This window comes from Crocodylus siamensis, chromosome 15 (genome assembly GCF_052110815.1).
Source record: "Crocodylus siamensis isolate JL-2025a chromosome 15, ASM5211081v1, whole genome shotgun sequence".
Classification (NCBI taxonomy): domain Eukaryota; kingdom Metazoa; phylum Chordata; order Crocodylia; family Crocodylidae; genus Crocodylus; species Crocodylus siamensis.
The window spans coordinates 39,980,716-39,992,921 of NC_143409.1; the positions used below are offsets into that span (position 1 = coordinate 39,980,716).

General features: G+C 48.7%; 1 protein-coding gene across 6 annotated transcripts in view; it reads right to left on the bottom strand.

Moving 5' to 3' along the window:
* RBPMS2 (RNA binding protein, mRNA processing factor 2) overlaps positions 1–12,206 on the bottom strand; it is a 56,768-nt gene that overhangs the window by 5,090 nt on the left and 39,472 nt on the right. For 2 of the 6 annotated variants that reach the window (XR_016439357.1, XM_090029222.1), the window contains 2 exons: positions 5,288–5,357; positions 2,983–3,949 (listed from right to left, as the gene is read on the bottom strand). The exons of 1 other annotated variant lie outside the window; for it this stretch is intronic. Coding sequence is in view for 3 of the 5 variants with exons in the window: in XM_090029222.1 (XP_089885348.1) it covers positions 5,295–5,357 (63 nt within the window). In the remaining 2 variants the exon portion in view is untranslated. Of the gene's footprint in view, positions 1–2,982; positions 4,053–5,287; positions 5,358–12,206 lie in introns of those variants that run through there. 3 more of the 6 variants (XR_016439356.1, XM_090029221.1, XM_090029223.1) reach the window with 2 other exon arrangements.

A 12,206-nucleotide genomic window follows, 5' to 3' on the forward strand; every position in this document is an offset into this window, starting at 1 on the left:
TCTGGCAAGGCACAGCCTGCTGGGGTTTGGACAACCAGAAGAGACAGGATAGGGAAGGGGCTCTCCCCACCCCTGTCCTATAAGCCAAGGGCCCTGGCACAGATTCCTACTGCTTGCATCCCTCCCTCCTCCTTCCACCACACTATGGAGGATACAGCTCAGCAGAAGGACTCAGGCTTTCAGCATGAGCCTGGCTGCTGTGGGCCAGGGATTGCTGCTTTCACTCTTTGGCTGTTTCTCTCAGCTGCACTCAGAGCGGGGTTGGTGGGGAAGCTGCCCTCGGCCTCCTTGAGAGGGAAGCAGGGGTCCCTGCACATGGGCATGTTGGCTCAGGCTGCCCACAGCCCCGCTTGGAGGGATGACGTCAGTGCAAGTCAATTCCCAGGCACTGGAGCCAGAAGGCCTATTTTTAGCACTGACTTTTTAAACCATATTTTGATTTTTTTTTTTTTTTTTTTTTAAATTTATTAAGCAGCCCTGCTCTGCCCTCACTACTGGCCCCTGCTCTGGGGAGAAGGAACAAACAAGCCCAAGGAGTGGGAATCTCTGCAGTTGGGAGCAAAGACCTTGCCAGACAGAGCTGATCCCAGAAGGGATCTCATAGCCCTGTGGGTAACAAGGGAGAGGACCACCTCAGCCAGGGGAAATACAGCAGAGCAGAGCCCCCACCAGCCACTTAAGAGGCAGTTGAGAAGCTGCATCATGAGTTAGCCAGGCCTCAGGTTGGACAACTCCCTCCCCCCCCGCCCCAAAACGTCCCATCCCACCATCAGATACCCCTCTTGCCTCATGGGAGCAGTCACAAGAGCTTCTAGCTCCTGGCTGTTCACACTCTAGTAGGGTTAGTCACAACCAGGTGGAGAATAGCAAGCAAAAGCCAAGGGCAGGGAAGGCCAACCACTGCTAGGTGCAGTGTAGCCAAGCAGCAAGTGAACAGTGGCTTTTGTATGTGTTCACACATGCTGATAGGACACATGCCACTCTGAAGGGAAATGACAGCACTTACAGATCAAGCTAGCAACAACAGCCTACTTCTGCTCCCAGCTACCCCATTGCCACTCCAGCTTACATTCCCTAGAAACACTACCTTTCAGTATAGCGCTGACTGAGGGCACCACCTCGTCACACTGCAGCAAGTACACACCAGGCGGTTGTCTAGCAGTAGGGTCTGCTCCCTTTGCAAAAACAGCATCCAGCTGAGTGGTTGTTTCAACATGCCTGGTTATGTTGGCATCACTTATTCATAGCAACAGACCTCATTCTGGAGAGCTGAGCAAAGCTCCACTGGATAATGGACAGAGTCCATTACAGCAGCCCCTACTCCCACACAGGCATGAGGAGGGAGGCAGTACTGAAGCCAGCAAGGGATGCCATAGACCGAAAGTCTACCTTTTCCCATCTCACGAAGCCAAAAAGCACACAGGACAAGGGGAACACAAAGACACACACCATAGCAAATGAAAAGCAACCTCAGCAGTGTCCCTACCCCCTCCTTACACCCGAGATTATGTTAGGGAGTAAGGGGGTTGGGAAGGAGAGAATGGATGCCTTTAGGAAGACAAGTCATTATATCTTTCACCTTCCCCACTGGATGTGGCCTATTTCCTTACCTAGTCAGGGAGCCAGGGCAGGCTAGACTCCCAGGCAGAGGAGGGGTATGCAGCTCCAAGCACTGTGGGGCAGGAAGTCCTTTCTGCAGAAGGGCTGCTACAGCATTTAAGCTCTTAGCCAGATCCTGGCTTAGTTTAACAAGAGACTGTCCCAAGCTGCTGTTAGTACAAGCAGCCCTGAAAAGGGTAACAGGTCAAGTCAGATGGGGGGGCGGGCAGGAAGGTGACTAGGGGCTGAGCCTATGGGACTGAGCATGGAAGACTGGCTCAGCTGTCAGGCTAGAGCAGCCCAGTGTTGCTCATGCCAGGGCAGCGGTCCTGGCTGCTCTCCCACTGCCTTTGTTTCTGGAGCACTCTGTACTTGTAGGGCAGAGGACACAGTGCTGCCCATGAAGCCAGTCTGCTCCCAGCTGCAGGCTGGGAAGAGCACTGCTGCCATCTTGGGAGAGAGTGCAGCAGTGGAGGACATTTTCCTTCTATGGAGATCTCTCCTGTCCCCACTCGGCTTTCCAGAGCAGCAGACATTCCTGGTGCCGAGGCGCAGGCTTTGCCGTCATCTGCTGAGAGGCAGACTGGCATGAAAAAGTTAGCTGAAAGAGATTGGACAGATAAGAACCAACTGAGCTGCTGTTGGTCCTCATGCTTTTCCTCCACATCTCTCCCACCCCAACACACACACACGAGCTGGGCAGCACACTCGGGCATTGCCTCCTTCAACTTGCAAACAAAGACAGCTTCGCACAGAGTACATCTTGGCTGAGGCAAAAAAGCAGCCATTTAGAGCCTCAAGAGCTGCAAGTCAGTCACCACTGCTTTGCAGTCACTCCAGCACACACACAAGTCTGAGCAGTTTGCACAGCTCTACCACTATGCCTAGCTTCTGCTTCATCCCAAGGAGATGCACAGATAGAAAAGAATGTTTTCACTTTAAAAAAAAAAAAAATATGAGGCAGCACCATTGCTACAAACTTTAGTAACAGGCATAGAGAGATCCCTGACAACAGAACAAGAAAGAGACACCAGACTACAAGAAAGTCACAGCAGCCTCTGGGTTTTGGGGGGGATTTTTTTTGCATTTTATATATTATCCAGTTTCACATTCTCATAGGATCAGCAATTATAGCAACTTATTCTCAAGTCTTTTAATACAAGCAAGAGCCATGGTTGTATATAATAATAATAATAATAATTATAATAATAATAATACTTAAAGCACTTCAATACCAAGCAATAAGATGCTAAAACAAAAAAACCAAGAATTGCACAATTTGTTTACTATGCCCGACAGAATCATTATTACAAAAACAATCCTTTCCTTTCAAGCTTTTAACTAAACATTAACTTATCTTACAGGATTACAATTTCTCTTTAATAATAATAATAATAATAATAATAATAATAATTAATTAATTGCACACAAAAAACACACAAGAAACTCTTTGATGCATAAATATTTCCTTATTACACATGGTACAAAAATACTCGTACTTTTTTTTTTTTTTTTGTTCGGTATTCCCATAAGGATGGCTGATTTGGCAAGACTGGATTCTCTCCAATCAGAAGGATGTGGGGGGAGGGGAAGTTAGGAAGAGGTTAGATATATATATATATTTTTTTTTACAGCCATTCTATATGTCTGAGGAAAAAAAAGCCCTGACTTTAAAAAACTGGAGAGAATAGACAAGAAAAAACCCAGTGCATCACACTTTAAAAAAAGAAACACTTTTCAAATTCTTCTGGTTGTACTGGAAGAGGGGAGGGGAAGTGAACAGAGAATGGGTGAGACAAGGAGAGTTAGCAAATTTTTTCAAAAGCCAAGTCTTCACAGAAGCAAGATGAAAAACCTTGATGGATCAATAGTTAGGCCAAGACCTGTTGCTATGGTTACACAAATGCTAGAACAAACAAACTTACACACTCTCACATACACAAGTTAAGTGTTTTAATTCATGCCAGAAAAACATGCAAAACCGATTGTCTTTCATTTCCTTCGGCAGAGCTGCATAAACAAACATTTAGGACAAGGCAGGCCTGGGTATTGCTCTGGAAACAGCAAGGCCTCCAATGGCACCAGTGTCTCGTTGGGTACAAACCTGTCCACCACCAGGATTGAGCTTCTCCAACTAGGCTTCAGTGTAGGAGAAAGGAGAAACTCAGTCATGGAGCCTCAGGAAGGGAGGCAGGTGAGGGGAGGGGGTCAAGCAGACACAGAATGCAGTCCACTGAGTTGGGTTCAGATATATATTTTCACAGTCTTTGAGGGGAAGGGGAAGGAAATCCCACAGCTCCGTAAAAGGAGAAGTGTGAGGTTACTGCAGACTTGGCACCTTGTCAGATACCTACAAAATAAACCAAAGGGATTTTGATTGATCCACTGCTTCATCCCTGGCACAATCGCTCCATGGAGAGACAAAAGGGAAGAATGCAAGCCAAGAAGAGACTCTTAAAAAGAAAAAGGAAGAGAGGAGGGTGTTACTAAGCATGTCTTGTAATCAACTCCACATGCCATTGTTCCAGCCAGAGAATGTAGTGGGTCACCTCCCCAAGCAACACGTGGAAGATACCAGCAGCAAACCGCCACCTCCTTCCTGAAGGACAGCCTGGAGCAATGGAGTTCATAGACCTGCTCTGAGCAGCAGGAAGAGCCACTGCCAGCTGGTGGGGGTGACAGCAGACTGCGCTGGAGCAAAGGGGTGATCTGGGACCCAGAAAGACTTCATCTTTTCTCCCAGCCCTCCAAGCTGTGCAGGGGAAGCTTCCACTGTGGCACCACTGGGAAGTCCTCCCGTCCCCAGTAGCACGGCTGCTTCAGGCCTAGTCTCTCCCCAAGGCCAGATCAGGACCTCTGCCTTCAGAATTCCCCGACAGCCCTCTCCTCATCTCGGCCTCAGTTCAGGCCCATCTCATCTGCTTACCCACTGCCCTGCCCATTTTTTTGTTTTGAGGATTCCTTCTCAACTCCTGTCTCCCAGGTCATGGTACCAACATGCCGTTTGGCTGTCCTCGCCCAGTTCATGCCACCCCTTCCCTGTGGGTGGGAGGCAGATTTATCCAGCTTGTGACCAGATTTATTATGTGCCCAGCACAGTGGAGCCCTATTTTGGGGTGGCCCTTAGGTCCAAATCAGCAAGGGACTGCAAGGCATCCTGCCAAAACTCAATACAAGCACCTTGATGAAAGTGACGTCAGTCTCTGCCAACCCCAGTGCAACAGCCGGGCAATAGACTATGTGGCTCAGAGGCACCCCTCCTGGCAAAGGAGGAGTTTCCCAACAGGACATTCAGCCTCTGTGCACTTACCAGTTATCCTCACAAAGCTCCAAGCCAACACTTACTGTGACAACCCAAAACAGTCATTTACTGACCCAACGTAGTCACTAGTAGCTTCTTTGCGTTTAGACAAAACTCACTCAAGCAGCAGAGCCAGACTGCCAACAGCAACAGGAACTCCATAACTCCAGGCCTCGCATCTTCTAGCAAGATGCAGAAGGAGCTTTTGAGAGTAGCCAGGTTGGGTAGGAGAGGCCAACCTTAGATCCAAATCTTGCCCCATCAGCTCTGCAGTGATATGTGAAAGCCCCACTCAAAAGCAGAGCTTTGGGCACAGAACACTCTTTGCATGCAGCCACAAATAGGAGGATCCAGAACCTATCCATCCCACTCAAGCAAGATACTTACCAAAGAGCTAACAAAACTGACGAGACTTCCATCCTTGCTGGGTAGCTTCAGAGGGAGGATACCAGCGCATCTGGAAGAGAAAGCCATTCCACAGCTGTGATCCAATGTCAGCTGGACCAGAGGGTCCAGGAATCAGGACATCTTCCACCACATACAGGTTACGTGGAGGGTTGTGCGCCAGTGCCAGTGACCAGCAGGGACTCTAGGATGATGCTATCATCCTACTGGGAGTTTCTGCTGCTCAAGGCAGATGTAGTGCATCAGTGCTACTCAGCATGCCAGATTCCCAGTTCCAGCAAGGCTTTTTGCACAGCCAAGCTCATGCTTGAAAAAGGGTAGTTAGACTGATCTCTTTCGTAAAAGTCTTTTAAGCTAATGGAGCTTTCTTTATTTAGTACTTAGGATCAGTATTTAGCTTTAGGGAGAAAGTTAAGTCTTTGTTCATCCAAGGATCCAGAAGTGCTGACATAGCATATTGCTGGCAAGTAACTACTGCTGTCTAACAACTCAAAGCCCCCACTTTTGCCCCTGGGCAGGATAAATATTGGCAATACCAGCCTGACCATGTGAGAGCACGACTTGGAATTCATGCCTTGGAGACCATGACAACTAAATCTTGGAGACCTACCACATCTTAGTCTTGTTCTTAACATACACATTCAGACATCCAGAATGTGTCCTTCAGATCCAAATCCATGAGTAACTAATTGACCAGTCTGCCTTTAGATCCACATGTAGTGAACTACTTCAGCTGTTTCCTGGGAAGTTTCTACCGGCGTTGCAAGGAGACATAAGCTTCTCTCCACTACCTTTGGGTGCTTTTTTGCATCGCTGAATAAGGTTGCTCATTTCACTGGGAGGGTTGAGGGGAGTTCTAAAGGACTCTAAGTCCTAAATCTGAGAAGGATGGTCCTTGGCTAGCCATAACCACCACATCACACCTATAAAAAAAAAGACACCAGCATACCAGTTGCCATGTACCTACTGGGGCCACATAATAAAACAGCCTACAAGATTGGGAGAGAGACATTCTTTGTTCCAAAAAAGTTTAAGCAGGCCAGGAGTATGCGACCACCGCAACAACCAGGACTGAGGCAGTGGAAGTCTTCATACCTTGAAGACATGACAAACAAATCTTGGACTAGTCATTCTTACTTGGGTCCTAGAAATAAGGACATGCAAGGCACAGTTAGGGATATCCCAGACCGTCAGGACTATAGCTCACCAACTGATGCAATGAGGTATCCTCAATGCTCCCCCAACAGCAAGGTCTCGCTGTCCATGAACTGGGGTGCCCATCTCTAACACCCACCATTGCACCACCAGAATTAAAAAAAACACAAACACAAAACCAAAAAAACCAAACAAAAAAAACAAAACAACAACAACAAACAACAAGCCACACAATACCCAGACAATAGTTATCTGCCCTGGTAGAGCAGGTCTTGGGACAAGAGGGGACATCTCCATGGTTGCTCTGGCCCACCAGTCTATCCACTTCTTTCCCTTCCACAGGAAGAATACAGCCTACTCTCAGCAAGGCTTTGGGCAACACTGCAGCAGAGACGCCCAGCATCTCTCATGCCAGAGGCCCTTTTTCAAAGTGGCCAGCAAGGTTTAAAAAGGACTTTGCAGCAGATCCCTGCAAAGAAAGCCCTTTGGCTTCTCAGGACAGTGGGAGGCGTAGAGATGGTTCCTCACAGCACAAAGCATCTCTAAACCAGACAATGGTGCATGTCAGGGGGGAGGGTCTGATATATATCTCTAGTGATCACACACACCATATGCTCTCCCACGGTTAGGGATAGAATAGTGGGATAGGCCAAACACTGGTCTAACCCAGCATTGGCACTCGTTATGTTCTTAGGAGAATGGCAGCAGAATGGGACTTCCTACACCACCTCACTGTTTGCACTTCAGCAATTGCTCCTCCCTTTCAAGCCCCAAGTTAGTCAGCAAGGAAGTACTGCTAGACAGAAGTCAGGAATTTCCCCTATCCCCTTAGCACTGCAGCACCAGTAGTCACAGGCACAGTGCAAATGGCTCTCCATTGGCTCATTGAACCAGATGCTTCCTAGGGTCAGAGGAACACATTATGTTGACACCTGCGCTGCTCATCTACATTAACATTTTCTCAGCTGAGAGTACCTCTGGGGAGGGGAAAGGTGTTTAATTCCATGTCCTTCTTCCCACTAGAACAGCTTGTGCATGCTGATCCAGTTGTGCAAAAATAACTGTTATTCAACTAGACAGGAAAAAGTTTTTCCTTGCTGCATTCCTTCCCTTGCATCTACCCCCAAAAACCTTGGGCATGATCCCATCTAGGAAGGGGAGTTCTGGAAAACTACCCCCTGCCAGCTGACTGCTGCCACCCAGAGGCCAGTGTAGCACCAGCCAGAGTGCAGCCTCAGCCCAGAAGGGCCATTCTTTGGGCTCTTTTGTCATGTGCCCAGTGTCTTCAAAGCTTTCTTCCCCCAAGATGCAAGAAGATTCCTTGTACTTCAGTAAACTCATCCATTAGGAGTAGAGTGGGTAGAGGAAGCTTCAAACTGGATGCGCCACATGCCTAAAGGCAGGCCAAGTCTGCACAGCCTCTAGAACTAGAGTGGCCTGGTTTGATACAGGGAAGATCCCAAAAGTGATCACCAATTAAACCTGAACTCCAGATGGGCAAGACCAGAACCCTTGGTTTCCACCAACAGGCTGCATAGGCCTCTGATACCAAAGTAGAAAACCTCCTCCCCTCCCCCCCCAAAAAACCCCACACATTACTGCTTGGGCTAGCAGCTCCCTTATTACTGGATCCAGCAAAAAGCACTCCACACAGTACCCCATGTTGTCATTTGGTTTTAACTAGGAGCTCTGTATTGGACATTTCCCTCCTCGGCTGGAGAAGGCTGCTACCCTCTTGCTGAAGGGCTCACCGAAGGAAGAGCAGAACTTCTGTAGCAGATGACAATGCAGGTAGTGCCTCATCTCTTAGGCCAAGCCTCTTCTCCCAGGCTTAGAGCAGGCATGTGTAGATGCTCTAACTGGATCCCCTGCAAACACTGTGTAGGTAGAAGACTGGCATCCAACATACAGCCACATGGGGTCTTCCCTATGGGAGTTACAGGCTTCAGAATGCCAGGAACACCAAGGCTTCACTGAAGTTACTTGGCAGCAGACATTACTACATCCTACAGATTTGTCTGTATAGGATCTACAGAGCATGCGTGAGTTCCCATGCTTTCCAGTCTGCAAAGTGTCCGTGGGCACGTCTACATGTGCATTAATGCATTTTTCCTAATGCGTATTAAGATACCTCACATTGGAGGTATTGTATTAGGCTGCCTTAATGTGCAGTAGCAAAAGCATAAAAATAGGTTACAGCACATTAAAGCACATGTAGATGCACCCAGTATGTATCACAGCTACTCCTTTTACGTCCAACCACGTTCTAACATGACTGCTGCAAGCAAACACATTGTATATTAGTCACCAGGCCAGCTCCCCACACAGCAGAGATTTTCCCCATTGAGAAAAGGTCTACTGGAGATCAGGTGAAAGTTCAGCTAGTTAAGGCTATGCTGAACATTGGTGGGGAGGCTTACTCCCTTGTCAAGAGGGAACTTTATGGCTAGGTACAGATTCAAGCAGCCAGAGGCAAAAAAAAGATCCGAGTTACAGTTTTCTGTAGGTAGTGCAGCAAACAGAACACACATTCACCCCCCACCACCACCTTGGGGGGGGGGGGGGGGAGGGGGATGCGCAGGCAAGCCTTGGACCAGGTTCCACCACTTTTAAACAAGTCTGTGTGCCAAAAGCTTCTGTTCTGTTACAGGTCTAGAGTGGTTTCTGATCACTTACAGGTAAAATTATAACGTCTGAATCTGGTCTGTGGTAGCTTGCAAGCCACTTGGAAGCCCAGCACACTGCACTCAGTGCTCAGCCCAAGGCCCTGGGATCCATGTGCTGCAGAAGCCCATTTGCTGCAAGTAGTACAAAAGTGATGGCAGCAGCCAGCTATTTTCCACCCCAACACTGGAGAACTAGAATCTCACCCTTCATCCTGCCGAAGTTTTGCTGTGCAGACCTGACACTTTAAAAACTAGTGGTCTGACTGCAGAGCTGTGACTTAACAAGTTCTGCACCCTAGCCAGAGCCCCTGCCAGAAAGCATGGGGGGGGGGGGGGCGGGAAATGTTCAAGTGCCAGAGCAAAAGGACAGAACACCGAATATTACTGTCCCCACTACTCAAAGTGAGTGCCTGCCACAGCAGCAACATCAGCACAGTGTCCCTGCACCCAGCTATTGCTACCATGGTACAGGGATGCCGCTAAACCATAAACTCCCCCATGGTGGGGGGGCTACCATTAAATTGGCTCTCTAGGCTGCTGCCCCATCTTGCCCATCCCTAGCTCATTCTGCAGCAGTGGTAAGTAAACCTGTGCTGCAGCATCTCCAAGGGATGGAGCAGCAAGCTGCAGGTCACGCAGCAAGACCTGCAATTTGTTTTTACAGGCAATCCATGGGATCCTCAGCTGTATGTGCTGGTCAGAAGAAAAATCACTCAATTCATACTTAGAAGCACTGGAGTTTTGCCATCCACAGCAGGTTACAGATGAAATGCAACAGAGCTTCAAAGTGAGGTCTCTAGTGGTGGCAGCAGTGAGCGAGTCAAGATGCAGCCCCACCAATACCTATCTGTCCAGCTATAAGCAGCAGTTTTCTTCTGTGGCTTCCTCATGGCATGGAATCCAGATATTCTTGACATTGTCCTACAGTCTATCCAGGAAGAATTACGTTCTACCTCCCACTTTCACAAGCTTTGGAAGCTGGAAGTTCCTCCTCCCTAACAGAGGAAGCCCAGGGGCTGGGCTTTCACTTGAAGTTTCCTTCCTCCAATGCTGGTTGGATGCCTGTTTTGCTCCAAGCCCTACTTGGCAGCACTGCGGGGGAGGAAAGGGAGGAAGCTGGTTCAATCACAAGGCAAGACCTTCAAGCTTTAAAAAGAGAGGCCAAGATGAGGAGCCCCACAAAGCAGCAGCCACAGCAGGTTAGAAGGTGTTTGGGTCCAGAGGTTGCTGAGCTAGGAGTGCACTCAGCTATTCTTTTGGAGAAAGAAACTAGGGAATTCACACTCCTGCGAGTCAAACACTTGTGGAAAGGGGGGGGCGGGAAAAAAACTCATTCCCAGGAGACTCAATGGAAAATCGAATTGTGCTACTGCAGGCAGTTGCATGTGCCAGGCCTGGAATTGAGTCTTATGGGAACTAGAATATCCTTCATGTAAGTTTTGCATCATCCAGATGATCCCAGAATGCTGAAGGGCTCCTGTCCCAAGTGGGGTCTGGCAGAACCTCAGAACAGAAAGAGCAAGTAGTAAATATGGGCAAAGCTTTGCCTATGATGGAGGCCACTACCTCACCTAGAGGGAGAACAAGAATCGACTGGTCCACTCAGCCTTTGGCTCTCTGACGCTGGGGAAGATGGACATGACACATACCATGTGCATGGCACAGCAGGCAATTAGGAAGGCCCTCTCTATTCTAATTAAGCTTGGAGTCTGAGCAAGCTCACTGTGCCTATTCATTCACTTGAAGAGCCTCACAAACAGGCCAGCTGGCAGCCATTCAAATGGGGAGTGGGGGGATGCATTTGAAAATCACCAAAAGGTGAAGAGGAACCCGGGGCAGGGATAAATTACAAAGCCAGAACCATCCTCATCCTTCCCAGATGCCAGCCCAGCACACACAATCTGTCAGGGCACAGAGTTCTTCCTAATACAGAGCTACTCCAGCTGGTGGCCTGGAGAAGTTTAATTTCTGCTGACTAGTGAACTGGCTCAGAAGCCAAGGATGAACCACAGAAGTCTGGGGCTATGGAAGAACACAGAGGATGATCCCCACCCCCGTCCTTACAAAGGATAGGGAAGGTCACCACCCAGCCAGACATCACAGAGCAAGACATTGGTGGACCTGGGAATCACAGCTGTGTATGGAGCCAGCATCCCTTTCAGCAGGAGCTTGACTCCAAGAGGCCTTTCTGCCCCCACAGGCTACTGCTTTTTACTGACCAGAGCCCTAGGCCACTCCTTCCACCCCTGGCTGCTTATCCGGGTCCCACTGCACCAGTGGAACATCCAAAAAACCACCAGGCTGCTTAGTCAAATCAGAGACCCAGATGAACAGAGTCCCCACTTCTCCTTGCCAGGTACTAGGGCTGTCATGTTTCAAAACTCCTGTCAGGCTACACTCCACACATACATAGGGACTGTTAGTTTATAAAGTTTCCCAGAGTCACCCCCCGCCCCCTTCCCCTGACATCTGGAATTAGTTTCTTCTATCCTGCCCAGCAGCTGAGCAGGAACAGGAAACTCCCCATTTGTCAGGCTGCATAATGCTCTTTTAACCCTGGACAGCACTCTCTGCTGAAGGGAACTCCAGCCTCAGAGAGCGCAGTGTCCTCTGAAGGAGGGGGGTGAGGAGACCAGCTTATATAAACTGGACTGCAAGAGACATGCACGTATACGGCTGCAGGGGCTCCCAAATCCGGTCCTTTGGCTTCCTTCTGAACTGTCAGTGGATCTTGCCCTTAGGCTACAGTCCTTGGGTGTCCTCTTGACAACTCGGGCTCAGGTGAGTGCAACAGCCCTGCTAGCCCTCCTAGTATCCAAAGCTTTGTTCTAGTTTTACAAGGCTTCTGGCTCAAGGTAGCTAATTCAGCTGGGCTAGATGTTAGAGCCAACTCCAGCCTATGCTTACTTTGCCTTGCTGATACCATCTTCTTAATCCGGGTGATTTTGACTCCAGTTCATCCTGGCTGTGATTCCCCCCACCACAATGAACTTTTGTTCTGTACCAGAAGTAGGTGAACAGGTTATATGCACCCCTTAAGTTAATGTTTGAATCTCATATTCCATGGAAATCTGCTCCAT